This window comes from Falco rusticolus, chromosome 9, assembly GCF_015220075.1.
Source record: "Falco rusticolus isolate bFalRus1 chromosome 9, bFalRus1.pri, whole genome shotgun sequence".
NCBI lineage: Eukaryota > Metazoa > Chordata > Aves > Falconiformes > Falconidae > Falco > Falco rusticolus.
In genome coordinates, this window is record NC_051195.1 from 7,967,578 (window position 1) to 7,987,538 (window position 19,961).

The window sequence follows — 19,961 nt, forward strand, 5'->3', positions numbered from 1 at the left end:
TGGAGGTGGTTTGGGTTTTTTTTTTTCCCCCCTCTTTTTTTTTTCCATAAAAACTGGGTTAATTAAAGCTCTTTTAAGTAAGGAGAATGGACTTCTAATTAGTTGAATGATTTATGGTTCTGCTGCTATAGTGAAAGCTTCCTGATCCTTTTCCATAATTATTTGTTATGTTATACGAAATGTGTTTGCCAGACAATATTAGACTCAAAATGCAAAAACATCCATCCCTCTCTTTCTATCTATCTGTCTTTAGGGGAATATATTCACCTACACGGTGCAACTGATTAAAAGTTCTCTGCTAATTTTACTCTGAGTACCTAATCCAGTGTTTTGAATACATATTCTGAAGCATCTTGGACACAACTTCTTTCTTCTGTCCTCCAAACTTACAGATTTATCTCACAGATTTAACAGCAGCAAGCTCTCCTGAGTGAGACAGTATTTGTATTTTATCAAATGTATTGCTTCACATCTCAAAAGCAAAAGTTTGAAATGGCCAGTTTCAGCATTCTTTAATAGTTTGAAGTAACTTTTTTTTCCTAAGATTTTTTTCTTTTTGAGAAAACTTGTCACACAGAAAGCATCAGGAGATTGCATGTCAGTGAACCTGAATTATGTCAACATTTTGCTTTACCATAAACTTTAACTGGTTTTGTTTTGTTCTGAATGGGAACTTCTTTTTGTAAATTTTTTGCAGTGACCATTGGAACCACAGTTTCATTTTTCATTGAGCTTTAATTTCATTCCTACTGAGTTCAATTAGAGTTCAGGCTATTTAATTCCTCAACCAGAAAGAGAAAGGTGCTAGTAATCAAAGCTTTACTTAATCTTCGCATTCCAACAGACTGAAAAGATCTGTAAAAAACTCCAAAATCTCAACCTTAAAAAAATGTGGAAGATGAATTTTTTTAAAAACAGAAGGCCCAGTGATTTACTGTGGTATTAGTAACACAGATAAAAAGCAATATTCCGCCTTAGGTTTTATCATAAATGCTTGGGAAAATTATAAAACTGTGCTTTTTGTCAAGAAGTTATGATCTGGTTCCTCAGGTAATCCATTGGTACAGCATTTCTATTCATTTCAGTTCCAAAGCTTTTCCCTAGTTCTTCATGAAATTTAGGTTTTATACAAAAACATTGTTGTGATTTTTTCTCTAAGTAGTTAGTTTTTTCGAAGAAACATAGTAACATTTAAGTAGGGTTTTTTGTATTTCATTCCTTTTTTTGTTTTGTTTTTAGAAAAAAATAAACTATTTTTTTCCATCCCTCTTAATCCTTCTTACCTTTCAGATGTGGAGGAGAACAAATTGATGAAAATATTTCTGTGTTTGTTATTGGAATTTTTGCTTGGAAAGGAAAAGAAAATGGAAAGTTCCTTTCTGTGGTATTTTTCTAAGCAAACTTGTTTGGTTCATTTTAAAAACTCATTTTTTTTCCATCATTGTAAATGGCTTTAGTTCCTTTCTGTTAAAAGAAAAAAAGGTGCTATAAGTTCTTTTTTTTTTTTTACCTTATTCTTTAAGCTTTCTCTGTTTGGGAGGCAATATTTTGTAAAGGGATGTCTTGGGGGTGAGGGCAAGGAAAAGCAGAATATCTGAAATATGGTGATAGGAAAGTTTTAAAAGCTTTTGGCTCTAACAGGAAGCACGAAGCACAGAAAACTAGCTTGCAAAAGAGCGCGTCCTCTAAAATAACCTGCTCTGCAATCTCTGCTTTGAAGATTGCGTGAAAGCAAAGGTCATGACCTGGAGATCAAAGTAACAGAAGTCAACACAGTAATTGGTGGTTGCTTCTCTTGTACCCGCACTTGGTCAGTTCTGTGGGGGCATTGTTTGCAGTGAAAACTTCAAACGTGGTGGTACTGAACTGCGAAAAAGCATCTGGGTCAGAATGTATTACAAAGCATTTGTGAATGCTGCAGGTGACCTCACCTATTTTCATTAAAGCGATATGGTTGTGAAGGATGTACGCCATGTGTGAAGTTTTCGGTGCTTGTTCATTCTTCTTTGCTCCTTCTTGACATTTCCTGGAATGATGCATTCATTAAGTGCTGTTGACATGGAAACAAGGGCAAGTGGAAACAAATGCCTGAGTTTATTTTAAATTAGCTTAAAAGTACATATACTAGATATGCTATCTTTGGCAAGGGGAACAAATGGTGATAACCTTATGGAGTCCTCTTAAGATATAACAGCAAGAAAGGAAGTGCATGCGTTTTATATGGATTAACTTTTCAAGCTAAATCAGCTATTCCTACCCCACAGGTCTGATTCTGTGAAATGCTGGGTCCTCCTGTAGCATTTTCAGTTTCCTTGCAGTTTTGTTGTGGTTTACTGTGATTTTGTTTTGGTTTAGTGGGGGTTTTGTTTTGTTTTTTTTTAATGGAGGCAGAACCTACTCATCTGTTTTAAATAGTCTTGTTACTGAATTTGGGTGTTGATATAAATACATAAATACATATTCAAGAAGCAATAGGAGAGTAGAAATTCTCAGTAATGAAAATTATGCTAATGTACTGGGTCAATAGCAGTGAACGTACTGCTGAGGCTCTCTTTTAGCAGGAGGGATTGAAGTTTGTGGTACTTCTGTATATGTTTTTTATGTACTTAATGAGATGATTAGGGTATTCCCTTACATCTGTATAATCTATGAATCTGTGCTACTTCACCGTTTGCAGGAGGCCTTGTAATTTCTACAGTACCTGGAAGAAAAAAAAACCTGCTGTATTTGTTAGACATTGAATAGCCACACAACTTCCACATGAGGATAGCCACTGGAAGGGTTTATGAGCAAGGGCTATTAGAACATTTTTGTTCAGCCACATAAATTGGAAGTCCATAATACCCCAATTCGTCCATACTAGCACAGTAAGTCAAGACATAACTATAATTATTGTTACATGTATAGAGAGATACTTTCCTAATTCATAGAGTTTGCTACACTGAAGTCGAGATGAGGATGTTAAAGTATAAGGAGGCAGTCTGGATTTCTGAGTGACTTGAGAGCCCCTCAGAATTACATGGTCATAATCAAGCAGTGCCAGGGTTGCACAGAGGCTACGTGATCCTCTAACATATCTCATGCCAACGTCATGCCTTCTGCTGTGGAAGATGCTCATTTGTGTATGATTTGGCTTCCTTAAGGAGGAAGTTTTGGGGCAGATGGGTTTTCTGCAGCCAGCTGTATGCTGTTTGGGTGGGGTAGGCGGTTAAACTTTTTGGGTGGTGCACGAGAAATGTTTACAGGAGATAATCTGGTTCAGTGTCATAAACATCTTTGCTCAGTCCTAATTTTTATTTTCCTCTCTCCCCGTTTGAATGCTGAAGCAACTTTGCCGACTTCAGGTTATTTATTATTTCTAGTTTACAATAATGTAACTGAGAGTGTAATCAGCCCTTCAAAGTTTGAAATAGGTATATTATTTTTATGTTCTGTGATTGTCAAAGAAAATAAATGCAATAGCACAGAAAACTGAGTAAACACTTTATAAAACAAAGAGGATGTTGCAGTTGTGCTGCGGGTGGAGGTAGGCATTTCTGGGCAGATATTTCTCAGTTTTTCAGTGCCAGCTTAATTTTGTGCTTTAAACTTAATTATTGTAGCATATAGTTTTATATTCCAGCATTTTGTTACTAAAAGTACAAAATAAAGGACTATACAGAATCTAGTTCTTACCATAGTCTTTCTGTAAAGGTTCAGTGGAAGAGATTATTTTCTCTGAAATGCTAACATTTACAGATTTACTAGGAGAAAGGAGGAAAAAAAAAAAAAAACCAAACCCCACACCAAAAAATTATTTCCCTGAGTAATTTATTGCCTCTTTTAAGATTTTCTTATAGTGTGGCTCATGGGTGATGGCATTATCTTTCAGTATCAGGAGGCCAGCTGTGTTCTACAACTTGTCTGCTTTTCCAAGGGAGGTAATAAATGAATCAGGACCCTTAGATGCTATGATATCATGTGATTTTTTGGGGTTTTTTTGTGTTTGTTTTTTGTTTGTTACGCTGTTCACAGTTCTAGAATAAATATTTCCTAGAACTGCTTGACAATCGTAAGAAGTAGTGCACCAAAACTCAGTAAAATGAAAGAATTTTTTATGCCTGAACCTAAATGGCTACTGAAAAAATAGATCAGAATGAAATCACACAGTAGCTGTTTAAGAAAAATAAGTTGACATTAAAGTAGCTTGCATCTGAAGAAACTGACAAATTTTGTGCTTATGTTAAAAATAGATTTGTTCCTTTCTTCCATGTGATCCTTTAAAGAACACTTACATGTTTTCTTTGAACCCTTTTGCTTCACCTGTGAAACTCTCTCCTGAGGCTCTGTGAACCATCACTGATTTTTTGGGGGTGACAGAATAACCCAAGGACTATATTCTAAGTAATGACTGTTACACAATAGAGACCTAGAAACGTGCACAGAATATACCTGCAAGGGAACTGATAGGTCTTAGTTTCCATGTTCGTAAGGCAGAGTTGAGACAAGTATGTGATTTGTTAAAGGCTGTAGAGTCAGTATCCGCGATGGTATTTCTTTTATATAAAAACTAGAGTTGTGTATTGTTTAATAAATAGCAATAGCTGATCTCAAAGCTGTCTTTGTTCTGTCCCTTTCTGAGCTCGATCATGTTTCTTCAAAGGAAGGCTTTGCCCCATTGAACTGTTGCCAATGTCAATAGCAACTGAATCCCAAACTCACTGCATTCTTTTGCAAATGCCCCCTCAATCCTGTCCCTCTTTTCCAATATCTTGACAGGTCTCCGTAAAAACTGTTAAAATGCTACTAATCACATGCAACACTTACAAAATCGGTAAATGAATTGCTAATCTTTATTGTCATTTTCACTTAACTGAGACTGAAAGAACATGAAATGTGATATTCTCCGGTCTTTTCCCATCGCTGAGTGTTCCTGTTTGTGTGTGGTGAATACCTGTTATTCGCTTATTTTCATGGGACTTTTGGCACTGAGAGTCAAGGGAGGAGATGATTCTGGACAAAAGAAGATGCCACCTTACTTACATAGTTCATTTCCTTGATCCATCATGAATTAGAAGATCAGTTTACAGGCAGTGATAAATGGTTCTCTAAGCACCCTCCTGGTGTCTCTGGTTTGGGGGGGGAGTGGTGGGGTGGGGTGGTGGTTTTTTCCCCCTCTTTCTGAAGCTTGCCTTTATCCTCATCACTGAAGATTCTAACCTTTTTTTCACACCACTGCAAAGATGTTAAAACCCACTAACAGCAGTCTCAGATCACATGGAGCAGTGCTGAGTTTCAAAATTATTTAAAAAAATCAGGGAGGACAGGCAGGGACACCCTGCCCCCCCAACCTTTAGCCTAAAATAAACCTTTATAAAGTTATAATAATGTAAAATTTAGATGGATCTTTCTTCATTAAACAGCATTCTCTTAACTAGTGATTTTACAAGTCTAAAACAGGTGCAGTGTGTCATGCAATTTATGGATCCTAGTACCTGCCATAAAGTATTTTATGATGGCTGCATTCTGTGTTATTAGTAGCTGTCTTTTTCTGCAGCTATTGGTGTTTGATAATAGCCTTAAAACACCCAAAATTACTTACCTGCAAGCAACGTTCCATAGTCCCTGTTGACAGTTTGAATAAGTTTAGTGCCCTTTTGTTGTACTTTACCTTCAAAACAAACTGATTGAACCATCAATAGCTCCTGAAAGCTGACAGAGGCATGTCATCTGGTCTAACCCTCTGATAGTAGGTTATCTGTGGGAGTTAACCTCCCTGCATTGTTAACTGAAATGTTTTATGTACTATGCAACTTTAGGATACTGCTGTGATAACCTTAGTAACTAAGTCATACATCACAGTAAAGAGATTTTGTGCAACAAATAACCCTGGATTAAATTTACAAGGGTTGAATTGATATTGTAAAGTGTTCATTCCAGGGCTTTGGTAATCCTTTCCTGTATTTTTTATGGCAAAGTTGTGTTACATTTAGATTGAAACTGCATCTTCATATTTCTAGCTAAAATATATCCAGGAAGCCTGATGCTTTTCTTCAGCTGTGTAATAAAAAAGTATCGCATTATTTTCATATAACATAGAGTCTTTTTATTCCACTTTTAGTAAAAGGAATCTGAGTAAATGGGATCGTGTTTTGAATCGCCTTTAAAAAGAATTAATCACTGATATACTTTTGTTCTAATGGTGGGATAACCTTTACAGTACTTTTTAATATTTGTCCTCCCTAAGGAATGCAAGTTAAATAAAAATAAAAATAAAAAATCAGCCCCAGAGCTGTGACTTGTGGTGTATCTTGCTGTTTAGTTTACATGGGTAGGGTTTTTTGGGGTTTGTTTTTGGAACTGGCAAGTACTGGTGGTGATTTTGTTTTTCGAAGCGCAGCCGGGGTGGCTTAAAAATACAAACCCATGTTTGTATCAAGGAATGCCATTATAATTTTAAGCTCTTTTGAAATGATTGAGAGACTGACATTAGGGCTGTGATCCAAAGTCAGCATGGATGACAGTGCTGTCTTAGTCTGTTGTCATTTTTGTTGCAGCCTGCTTTTCAATGGCATATTTCATTCCATCATTAAACATTTGCTGATTTCCTAATACCGATGTTTTCTTCACCTGAATATTCATCTTTTCTCACCCTACACTTAGTGGGTGTCTTTGCTCATTTTTAGATTCACTCTTCTTCACTCTTGACATATTGTTTCCTTCTGTACATGTCTTCATTTGAAAGAATCTGTTGTCATCAGAGCTTTTCTGCCAGTAACACAAGATGGATAGCTTCTCCTCCACTGAAAGATAAGGGCCAGCAAAATGCCAGGGAGGACTGGTAGAGCAGCTAGTAAAGCTGGGAGGAGTCTGGGAATGCGTCAGTCTCGTAGATCTGTAGCTGTTGTTTAATAAATGGTCTAAGGAGACATTCTGTTCTGCAAAGCACTTTTCTCCTTCGCCTAATATCAGTGAATGTCTTTTATTGAGGATTCACATTTAAACTGTCTGAGCGTTTCAGTACTGAGCATTTTCAGTTTACTTGTTAACAATTTACGAAGCTGTTGCCTCAGAGGAAAGGTGTACTTGAAGGAAAGGTTTATTTGCAGCATTAAATTTTTCTTGGTTGTAGAAGGGGGACTCTTACAGACTTTTTTTCACATGTTTATCTGGTCTTAAGAATGGTGTTATAACTCCTACCTTTTAAAACACATTTTTTGTGTGGTGTTCTTTTTCAAAATGTTATGCAGAGTTTTCAATGACTTTGATTTCTTTCCCCCAGTGCCAGAAGGGATTGGTATGATTAGGAGGCTTTCTGATGGACTGGAGTTTTATGCAAAGCAGCTAGGCATGGGGAACAGTATCAATCACCTTTCTACCCCCTACCAGGAAAAGTCTGGCACTTCCCTCACTTTGCAATGTCTGCTTCACATTTGGTTGACTAAATGTAAATGACAGGCACTTGCCGTGGTTGGATATTTTGATTTGCTGTAGTTCTGTGCCTTGCTTTGTTTTGGATCTGCCATGTTCCGCCCCTCTGCAAGCAAGGAGACAATGGGGTTTTTTTGGTTGGTTTTTTTTTTGAGGCTAAAAGACTGCTGTACTTTGAGTAAAAAAGATAATTAAGAATATAGTACTGATGGAACCTAACAAGAACTTTGAATTCTTAAAATATTTTTCATAAAAATAGTCTCTCCCGGTGTCCTCCTGCATTTAATCCTGAGCTGAGATCCTTATGCCATAAGGATACCTTGTCTCTCTGGCAGGACCAAACGGAATTCTCTTTCAAATGATACCTGTGTCAAAATGTAGTCCTGGAAGACAGAGACCGGGAACAACTGCATGCTTTATCTTGACAAATTCTTTTTCCTAATGTTAAGAGTTTTGGACACTGACATACACTTTTTTCAAGACAAAGGGTGATGGTATTTTAGGATGTATGGTAGAAAAGAAGTTATACTCCTCCCTGATTTGCTGTTCACATGTCTCTAATATTGCTGACTGTTGTGCAAAACATTACAATCTGAAGAAGTGTTGGCAAATTAATGTTTTCTGAGAATTCTCTCAGAGAAGATATTTGGCCGTTTCCCATGTCTTAGATTGGTTTTCCCATGCTATGCGGGATGGACTCTGAAATCACTCAAAAGTCCTTTTTTCAAACTGGCAATTCAAAACAATTTCCAATTTATTCTCTTTCTGGGTATGCCTTATACCTCACTAATACCTGTAGAGAACGTACATGCCCATGGTGATAGTTTTCTTATTTTTATATCCTTTCTTATTTTTTGATCCGCCCAATATGAAATTGTTATTTCATATTTCACAAGCTTTATTTGAAGGAGTAAAGCAAGTACATAACTTTTTACATAAGCTGCATTGCATGAAAAAGGTGATCAGAGAAAGGAAACAGGCTATTGCTGTTTATTGCTTTTATTTTTTAGTCATTTAGTCTGTGAGTATGTCTTTGTTTATTACTGGATTTTAACTGCGTGCATTTTGCTTGCTGTCAGGTATTTTGTCCTGCACAAATTGAGAAACCTGAAATTTCTCGATACTCGGAAGGTAACCAGGAGGGAGAGAGAGGAAGCCTTGGTAAGAGGTGCCTTCATGAAAGTGGTTAAGCCCAAGGATGCTAAGGTAGGAGAGTAAATGGAAGAACACCAATGTGATTCTTTAACATTGTTTTAGAATAACTCTGAAAGCTTGGCTGTGTCTTCTGCTGAAGTAACTGACAAAACCTTTCAAATGAAAGGACTAGGAAATATGGTCAAGTAAGGGACAAAAACCTTAGTAATTTTTCTGTGTTTGAATATCAAACTTCATTGTTATACCTGGTTAATGGACTGTGGTTATTATCAGATCCCTGGTTTCCAACCTTTCTTGCATATAACAAAGTAACTAATATGTGTCACTGAGCGTAAAAAATATTTTTACCCAGTCTGCAGATAAGTAACAGCTGTGCAATGTGCTTTTTCGAAAGAACGCAGTTTTTCTGACAAGTTGTCCCCCACCTTGTGTTAAACACAAATGTCTTTTGCAGAGCTCACACCTATGGTGTTTATTGGCTTTTAGAGGACCAACTGATTCTAATTTGGTATGATGTTACTCAGTGCGGTGTCTTGCTAATTAGCATCGACAACATCAGAGCGACGGTTTCCATAATCTGAGCTTTTGATACTGCTCGCATCAATTCTGGGCATGCTGCATCCCACCGACGCAAACAGAATGTGAATGGGAATGGGAATCCTCTGCTTTGCCTTCTTTTTCCATTGTTGATCAAGACACGATAACAGCAGTCTGAGCTGCAGAGGGTTTTAGGGCTGCAATTCTTTCTTAAAACTCAAGTTTTCAGTCTAGTTGCTTTCTGTTTACTGTTTTGTGCTCTAAAATATACCATCAATAATTTATTGAAGATTTCCAATAATGCTGAATAATAATGTAGCAGTTATGGAAATACACTGTTTGGTACTGTAACACTGGTGCTAGATAAATGCATTATCACAAGTACAATTGCAGTGCATAACAAATTAATTCAGACTGATTCATTTATAACTACTAAAATGGTAACAGTTCTGATATCAAAGCTATGCTTGTATATTGTTTACCACTGCCTTTAGTTATTCCAGCTTCACATAGGTAATAAATAATTTCTTTCTAAGCTGTTGTGGATATCTTATTCACAGCAAACCATCTTTGCTGGATCTAGCCAAATGCAACAGCTGACATGTGTTGGATATAGCATATGTATGTTGTATTCTTTCATAATTCTTCTTATCAAATCAGATTGTGATCTGGTAAAGTGTTTTTTAAATTTTATTAGCATTTTGATTTTTTATATAAGAGTCTGCTCTGAATTTTAACCAACTTAATAGTGTAAGAGAAGGGAAAAAATGCCTGTTAAATTTGAAGTTACTGTTCTGGATGAAACTTCCTTTCAAGTCAATAGCGAGGGGTAAATTACTTCACAAATGTAGGGATAAGATCTTTATCTTTTACATATGTAATTGAACCTTTTGTATAGTTTTGAATTATTTACCCACGAAGTCTTATGATAAAACATATATTTATTTCAGCAAATTTGCAGAAGGCTCAAATTTACTGTTGTTACTGCCATACTGAAGTTGTGGGTTTTTTTCCTTATAAATGGTTTGGTACAAATTGCTGGTGGTAAAATCATTGTAAATGCTTTTCATGGCATGAATTAATGTTTCTTAAGGCACTACAAAATTACCCTCATCATACAATATTATATACATATTACCGAAGTGGCTAATTTAAAATAAATATTAAATTGGATGCAGAACAGATATTATAAACCTCTTTAAATTGTTTTGAATTTGTGCTTCCTAGGTATTTGAATTTGCTTTCCTAGGGTATTCATGCTTATAGTAAGCATGCATGCAAACGCTTTTTCTACATGTGTTTTCAGATGCAGTTATCTATGTATATAGCTGTTTATAGCTATACTGAAAGACCATAACAAGCAGCATTCCTCTATATATCACAAAGATGATGTGCACAATAGCTGTACTTTCAAATTCTGTCATATATTATATATTGAATACATTTCTTTTTTTATTCTTCAGCCTTCAGGTTTGCTGAATCTAGTGCTTGCTTTCTGTCTGTCTGTCTGTGAGTTCCCGTCCCATATAGTTGTTGAAATTGTTGGCCAGCTTCTGCCAAGTTTGACAGACAGCTAGTGGTAATATATTCTAAGCTTTCTGAAACTAGTTAGGGGAGAATACACCTGGATCCAAACTGAGCGTAAGACTGCAGCACATCCAGTAGTGGTCATCAGAAAAACTCCCTAAGAAGTTGACCTAGTGATATAAGACCTTTCTGATAGTGAAATTCATAAGAATGTTTTTTGTCTTGCCCCCCTAAGGAAGTAGCCACTGTGTCATTATGCTTGCCAGGAATGGAGATAGAGTGATTAGTATTTATGTTGGTGGATGCCACATGGAAATGTTGTTCTGCCAGGTGTAGTAACAACAGTAAGTCTATCAGAATTGCTTTTTTTCTGGAAAAAAACAACCACCACCACCACCAAAAAAAACCCCAAAACACCTAAAACGCCAAAACCCAAATATCCTAGGTTAGGTGGGATTTTTTCCTCCATTATGAAAAGGAGATGGTATGGCTTATTCAGCATAAAGAGGAGAGTGATGATCTAAAGAGGCTGTGATGTGGGGAGTTGTTTTCATTTTAGTCTTGACATGAAATACTTGGGAGAGCAGAATATCCCACCAAGAAAAAATACACAAAATGAGAATAAAAGCAAGAAATTTCCATCTGACTAGCTGGTGTTTACTCAAATGCAAAAGTATCTAGCAATCACCAGTCATCACTAAGTCATAAATATTTTATTTTGTATACATTTTTTTACTTTCATTTTTCCCTATTTTTTCTTTCTTTTTTTTTAACAGAACACTGCACTTTCTCATGCTTTGCTTCATTTCATCCTTTGTTTAAAATGCATCTGTTTGTGATATGACTGTCTTAGGGAAAGATGCAGTCATTTATTAGAAAACAGTTTAATGTTACAATGCAGTGTTCCATCTTGCTATGTCGGTGAGCTAAACTTCATTATTCTGTGATGTTTATGTTTTCTTTTGTCAAAATATTGAACATTGTATCATGCCTGATTTTAACGGAGATTGGGTAAGCCTAGCTGGATAAGAGGCATTGAGCCAGATGAGGAAGCCTTTTTTAATGACCAGACCATGACCTCATTTCACTGGCATAAGCGTAGATCAAAGTGGAAGATGCCTGTCCAGTGTGAAGTGTGTTTCTGGGCATGACAGCACTTCACATCAGAAAGACAGCTCAAGAATACGACAGTCAAAATTGCTTAATTATGTCCTAGCTTTGTAATTATTCATCCCTGCTTCTACAAAGAGTACAGTTGTCATTTCTTGACATAATTATTTAAAACCATACCCCTCTTTGGTTTATAGGTGTATGAATTGTGCTTCCAACTGTTTCATCTTTAAAACTTAGGGATGCAAAACAGGATGTGATTTGAGAATACATTTTAGGACTCCGTGTTTTTACGTTGAATATGATATAAATAAATAAAATGAAAATACAATGTATCAAAGCAAATAATAATTTCATATTTTAAAGATCTATATTCACAATAATTTAATGTAGATGATAAAATGTGGATATATCCATTATATATAAAGTGTGTTGCTATGAATAGCTACACACTGTCATAAGTCTCTCTATATACAGATTTAACTGGTTAATACTGGATCAACACACTTGCTCTTATAAAATACATATATTTCCTAGTATTTTGTAACCCCTCTACCCAACAACTATCTTTTAGCTTACTGTGGTTTTAAGTTCAACATTTTTATCTGTTTTACTTATAGTGGCAAAAGCAAGCAATGTGCACTTGGTCACATGTGAGGGTTTTGCAGCTTATAGGACCAAATCATCAGTCAGTGTCGTGGGTGTACTCCCAAGTAACTGACTTTGTGTTAAGTGGAGTTATTCTGCATTCTTGGAATTTCACCCAAGAGCATCTCATCCACTGGAGATAAAGGACACTGTGCATCAAAAGATAGCGATATAGGTGTTTTGACATTTTTTTCACCCTTATATGCGTTGTTTTGGTCTCAATTTATAATTGTAAAACCTGACATAGCATTTGTTCTCTAAGGAACTAAGATGGAGACACTTGAGCAGAAAGGCAAGTGTAGTATCTACATTTCATGTAATGAGCATATGTGCTTCTTGCTCACACTGTTACTTGGAGAGTAGAGGGAGTTATTTTATTATGATAGGGAAAGTAAATATTTAGGCATTACAGCTTACAAAATAAGGTGAGCTAAAATCTACAGCGTTGCTTTCACATCATTGTCAGTATTCTTGTGTTTTAAGTTCATAAGAAAAAGTTCATTTTCAAAGTGACCGATGCTGATATGAGCTTTTTCAAATCCTATTCAAATCAGATGAGGCATAAGGAGTGATTTTAGTAATATTTTTCCTTAAATATGTAACAAGAATCATATTTTTCTTAAATAGATCCTATCTGCATCCAAGAATTTAGGCAAGGCTAAATTTTTTGCTAATGCATTTCATGGACCAGTCACCCCCACCCCACCCCCTATTAATAAAAGGAGGTGGGTTATAGTAAATAAATAATAAAGTAAATAAAAAACCTTTGGAGAACATCTGCATGTCTCATAATCTCTCCTTTTACCAGCACCATTGTGTAGAGATCTTGGCTTATGAATTAAAGCATTTGAAGCAGCTATAGAGCAAAGGGCTTTTCAAGTGTAAAGAATCATCGCGTCAATGAACCGCCAGCTAGTAAGATATCTCTTTGAGAGAGCTTCTAAGTAATAGGGTTCTTATTGTTCAGGTGTCCAGGTTTTACCTACTAAAACAGAGCAATGTCACGAATTTAAGACTCCAGCCCAGCCTGTGATGCTGTAAGTAATACCGACTTCAAAGACATTATAGCAGTCATGCTACTCTCTGGCACACTGAAGCATCCAGTTTGCTCTTTGGAAAGTTTAAATATTTTAAGCAAGAGTTTGTAACATGATTGGATCATAATCCCCTGATGACTCATCCAAATTAGGAATAAAGGATATTTGGGGAGGAAAAAAAAATGCCAGATTTTATATTTCTATGTATGAGCACTTTGGCGGTTTAGAAGGAAAAGTTGCTGAGTAGGGCCTGCCAGATACAGGAGTCATACCTGCTAAAACTAAGCTGTCGGAGCTAAGTTCAGTCATTTAAAAAATTTCATTTTAAAAATCCCATTATCTCAAGCAAATGCCATGATCCAAACCAAATGTAAACAAACAAAGCTATAAGATTTTATGAAATAATTGTGTGTGAAAAACATTTGCGCTTTATTTTTTTCTGACCTAGTGCCTAGTGGATTTTACTTATTTTTTAAATTTGCAGTGATATCTTGAACTAAAGTGGTTTGGTTTGTTTTTTTTTTTTTTTTTTGGTCTGCAGGGGAAGCTATTAACATAGTAGAATTAGAAATAAGAAAAGCATTATGAAATTCCAACATTAAGAAATGATCCGGGTGTTGGAGAACTGAGAGATGACCTTAGGGTTTTCCTTCTGCTTTCCAATTCCTTATGATCCACATCTTCATTTTTTAAGTTTAATTTGGAAGTTTAGATTCTTGTATGTTTGCATTATCCAGTTGAGAAGGAACTTTTGGATATGATCCAATCCTTGAAACGTCAGAAAGTATTTTCTCCTTCTCTGTCTCTGAGAATACCTGCATGTCCCCTTGACAGTCACATTGCAGCAGACATCTATGTGGTATGTGTATGTGTGCGTGAGCTCACCACGGAACACAGTGGATCCAGAAATGGAATTTGAGTTTTGATAGTCATAAGTTCAGAAGACTTTGGAAGTGTCACTAAAGCTGTCCCCAATTTTTGTAGCAACAACGAAATCAATTTCCCAAATATGGAGATGTCTTGATTCAGTGTTGAGAGAGAAAATCTGCTGTCAAATTGCATGGTGTTTGTGGGGTAAATTAGCGACATGAGATTTTTAAGAAATGGGATATCTAATTATTGTATCTGTGCAAGCAAAAAAGGGCTTAAGTTACATACTAGATGAATACACAGAAAGTTGGTAGTTCATCAGATGGCTAATGAAGTTCTGTAGAACACAGCTGTGAGATGCTGTAGCAAACGATATGTGAACTTGCAAATGTACAGTTATGGTATGTAAGGGTACAGGTCAACAAGTAGTGCTGCTGTAGTTTGGATCTTTCTTCATATGTAGTCTTTGGATTAATTAATTCGGTAGTTAGCAGTATGTGATAGCTTCTTTTACATTTGCATTGATTATATATCAGTTTAAATGTGAGTATGAAGGAGGGAAATAGACTTCCTTGTTTTGGATCAAGTTATTGTGCCATAGATCCCACTGTCTCTGCATGCAATACTTGAATCTACAAGCCATGACAGTTAAAGGGAGTTGATTTCTTTTTTTTTTTCTGTATTTTGTGTCTTCATGTATGATAGGTGACATGATTAGAGAGGAAGAACCTCAGTTTGTAAATGAGAGAAAAACAATGAGTTTCAGCACTGGGGGGACTAAGCTGCAAACGTGCAGCTGCTAAAATAGCAAAGGCATGTATTCCTTTTGCTTAGCCTGCTGTAATTCCAGCTCTCAGGAAGGAAGAATGGACCTGTGTGGGTCATATGTGTGTTAGGGTAGGGGGAAAGACTCTCTTCGTTGTTTCTTCTTGTGGTGATAATTCTTGCAAACAGATATATATTTAGTTCTTTGGGAAGGTGTTACATGGTATTATGTTTCGGTATCTAATTGCTATTGAAGACATAGAATGCAGAAGGTGATGTCTCTTTCCTAAAATTATTCCTTTAAAACAAAGTATATGATTGCCATGAAGCCAGTGTCCTTTTAGCCATTGATGATCCCAGTGCACTTTTCAGATAGGAAGGGGCGTTTCTCCCAGAGCCTCTGGCCTGGTTCCAGTTCAGGTAATTACGTTCTGCCTCCGTGGATTTCTCTGCAGTCTCAATTTACTAAGGCATTCTTCTCCACCTTCTGCCCTAAACTGTTATGTAGTGTTGCAGTGTGCTAGTTAACCAGCTGCTACTTTGCACCTGAAAGGTGTCTGCCTTTCAGTAGTAGTAAGCAAACTGATCCCTTTGTAAGACTTATTTAATATTTGTAAAGCACTTGGAGGTTCTCTGATGAATGGCAATAGGCACTGTATATCATTAACACATCCATTTAATTGAAGAGGCTAACATGACAACTTGTTTATTACTGCTGTTATTTTATATATTTTTCTTTTTTTTTTTCCTATTTTGGGGTTTAGAACTATGGAAACTTGAATTATTAGATGCTACAAGCATATGGTCTGGCTTTTGTCTTGTGATCAGCCTATTCAGTCTACTTAACAAAATGTCCTTAAGCAGAATGTAATATTGTGATATCAGACAGTAGGGCAAGAATCATGATTGGTTTAAATTCCCAATGGATAAATACAGCTAGAATTTATCCTATAAGTTTTGTTTGGTTTTCTTTTGGAAATGGAAGCACTGCTATACACGCAGAGCTCACTGTGCTCTTCTGTAGTTCCTCTTTGCAGAAAAACTAATGCAATGGGTCTTGTTATCAGGTGCCACCACTGGTTGGCATGGGAGTTGTTCATAAGTTGCATATTGTCACAAAAATAAAATAGGATTCAATATGGCATTGGCAAAACTCTTGGCCAGCTTATGTCTATTCTTTTTTTCCTATAGGTGATTTTTTTTTTTTGACCTAGAGTTTGAGGCACTATGTGTCTTGTGTACTCTCAGTCACCATGACAAGTCATTCCCATTGAAATCGTAGTAGTCTTAAGTGTGACGGTCCACTTATAAAATACTTTTTTTGCCTGAAAGGTGCTTGTCACAGCAAGATTTCTGAGAGGGAAAATCAGTGGCAAACTACCGCTACCAAAGGGTGGTCTTGTAATTTTGTAAATTTGAAGCATCTGGTTCAACAGTTGGAAAAACCTGCCATGGCTGAGTTTATATTTATAGCTTTTTTTGACTTTGATTGGGTGTCATATAGTTTTCTGAGCAAGCTCTGCAGTGTATGTGTATGCTGTGTTAAGACCTGGCTTCACTGTTTCACCGGCCGATCAAAAGGTCACCAGCTGTTAGAGACAAACTGGTCACAGGGGCCACTGCAAATGAAGACAAAAGTGATTTGTTGTTGTGATCTTCTCAGCAGCACATCTTGCAGTAAGGGACAACATGCTATGAGGAAGATCATGATGTAAACAGAGTTGTATTTTACATTAACCTAACCAAGTTCATTGGCATCCTCCCTGGCAGAGGTTATAACTCTTACCGTTTTTTAGAAAGGTGATTCTCACATACAAAGAAATATTGTGTGAACTCTTAATTTATTTTTTTTTTATATTGTGCTTTCAGAGTTATGACTTGTTCTTTCAGACCAACTTATGTGGCCACATAGTTTTAGGTTGCTGATATTCTGAAGAAGGAAAAAAGAAAGCTAATTTTTTATGGACATTTAGGTAATAGACTTGTTTAATTGGACATCCATGAAATTAGTAATTAAAAGTCACATTATATAGATTATTTTAATTGTTGTCATTACATTAGAGATGTACTCTTCTATTTTCCAGTAGTCTTTTTTCTTGCTGGTAAATCCTAGGATCTAAATTACTGAAAGCTTCCCCCAGTGTTTTTGCGGTAATTTTTCTGTATTTCATGGTACTTTTCTATTTCTCTGCTGTAAATTTCCTCCTTCATTCTTCCTGCCTTCTTTCCCTCTCCTTCATTCTTTGGGATCATGGAAACTGAACAGAAAATATTCATTTGGAGCATTTTACAAGATCTTTGTGATTCAGATGACTGTGTTCTTTTTTTTCCTTCTTCTCTGTCTTGAAGTACTGCTTTCCTTCATTAATGTAGATCTTTCAAGAAACTTGCTCTTATGATGTAGTTGGCAACTTTGTGGTAGCGAAGCTTCTATATCCAGACCAAAGTACTAAATAACCAAATAAGCAATAGAGTGCTTTCAACATGACATTCCTGCAAATAGTTATGTTATTCCCCTAGTGTTCTCTGGTATTGCTTGCCATTAGAGAAATGTTTTTTGTTGCACAGTGATATTTAATGATGTCTGTGATGCAGTTCCTGATTTGACAGCAGTGGATTTTATCTTCCATGTGTTTTCTTCTGACTGTGGTGGGGTTGTGGTCAAAAAGAAAAGTCTGTGGTCATCTGAAGCTTACAAGTTGAAGTGTGAAGAATTAAATCATTTTGGGGGGTAAAGGACCGTGTCTTCATCATATAAAATGTGGTACAGGCATGTCACATAGTGCTTGGTTGTGACCTGAATGCTGGACTGGGTTTAGTGTTGCCATAATCAATTTGGATGGATGGAATGAGAGGACAGGAACAAAAGGGGAGGATGGACGCACCTGGTAGCAGCTAATATTTCTGATCACTTTGGAAACAATTCAAGCACCTAAAAATAATGGTCTAGTGCCATTTCAGATACCCTAAAGTATACAGCAGGTCCCCGTAGTGGGTGGGAGACAAGTATCTATGGGAGACACAGTCTTTCCTGGAGCCACTGTGGGAGGCTGGGCCGATACTGTAGGGTGGCTGAAACAGCAGTAGAAGCTTGTGTGTAAGCAGCTGAATCCTGCCTTTCCCGTTGGGCTAAAGGAAAGACTGTGTGCTCCAGCATATTGACAGGTCAAGAACACCAGAGGCCTATAACAATAATAACCCTCCCCTGCAGTAACATCAGCCAGGGTGTGGTTCATGAGGCATGGAGGGCTGGTAGGGATGAGGTCATCCAGAAGCTAAGGTGTATTGGTCATTCTCTCTCCATTAATGACTAGGAACCTGACCGCTGTGTTGCTGGTTTATGAGTTATTTCAGGAAAAAGAATTAATAATTTGATTTCAGAGAAGGATTAAGATTTCTCCCCTCATCTCCACCCTTACCAGAAATGTATAGGCCAAAGGGGTATTTTGTAAGAAATCCTGAACTTTTTTTGCCTAATGAGTTTCTAAAACTGCTGCCTTTGTCAAAGGAAAAGTGCACAGCACAGTTTCATCTGCTCTCTTAAAATCATATTAAACTTACAGATTCTGGTTCCAGTTCCTAAATATTAGTTGAAGCTGATGCTTCATCATGTTGATGATAACTTCATCATGTTAAAATACAGGGGGAGTCATTTTATTGAATTCTGTGTCTGGTTGCAGAACACAGTGCTAATTGTAGCTTGTCCTAGTCAGGCTGGCCATTGAAAATCTTACTCAGTTTTGAATGAAGCAACAGATTTTTTAATTGGCATTGGGGGCAGTGGAATAACCTTTATACAGTCAATTTACACACCTGGAGTACTTATTGGTCTAGGTGAAAGGCATACGCAAATTTATCCTGATCCAAGCACCCTTTAAAACTCTCAAGAAATTTTCCACCAAAATCATGTTGTGATTTCTCTGATTTTTTTAATTTTCATTTTCTCTTCCTTCAAAATTTTTTGGTTCTGCTTTACAGACCAATGTTTTAACTTTCTTGAAAACCTTGACTGAAGAACATTTTGCCCATCTTGCAGACAATGGAGCTGACATAAAATATTTAAGATTTGGTGACTTTGGTCATTCATCATTGTTTCAGGGGAAAATGAGGGTTCATTGTGTGGGTAAAAAGCTCAAAAACGTTTGTGACTGAGAACTGATGTTGTGTTTGAGAGAATTAGTGAGAGTATAAAGCTTTTGCAGTTAAATTGTTGCCCTAATTTTTCACCGTCCTTTGTAGCATCCCAGGACAAAGGAAAACATGCGAATTGTAGTTAATGCTGTCATTAGGAACTTCTCTGATAAATCAAGAAAATTCCAGTTATATTTAAAAAATGGCATTGCTTTGAATCCTTTTCTGTGAATAGTCTGTTTTGGAGCTAGGGTTTCTTGTGACTTTAGCAGACAGGGTATCTGTCCTTAAGCTACATGCATTTAATTTTTAAATGTATTTAAAGTATGCTTTTGTCATTGTATCAAGGTGCCTAGTAAATGCATATGCATTGTCCCAAAGATGATTCATTTCGCTTTCAACCTTGGTGGGGCTTGAAAACCTTAGGCATTCTTTCTTGTAAAAGAACCTGTGGGATATTTGCTTAATGATTAAATTACAATTGCCTTTGTGTTCCTAATTTATGAGCTTGAAGTAGAAGGTGATGAAGTTTCTGTTATGTCAGTATAGCAAACTATCCTACATATCTCGCTCTGGCAAGTTTCAATAGGAAATGTATCATTTGGGTTAAAATAAGAAGTAAATTCAGGACTGAGAAATTAAGACTTTTTTTTTTTTCTTCACCCATTGTAAGACTAAATATACAACTTTGTTCACATAACGGTTACAAACAGTTCACTGTGTAGGCAAAATGCTCTCTAATGCAGTAAAATTAAGAAATAATATGCTTTG

At 36.5% G+C, this 19,961-nt stretch overlaps 1 protein-coding gene across 1 annotated transcript in view; it reads left to right on the plus strand.

Moving 5' to 3' along the window:
* The window catches only part of LRMDA (leucine rich melanocyte differentiation associated), a 680,164-nt gene that overhangs the window by 386,907 nt on the left and 273,296 nt on the right, over window positions 1-19,961 (plus strand). The window contains exon 5 of the mRNA XM_037399990.1: window positions 8,490-8,616. Coding sequence (XP_037255887.1) covers window positions 8,490-8,616 — 127 coding nt within the window. The remainder of the gene's footprint in view (window positions 1-8,489; window positions 8,617-19,961) is intronic.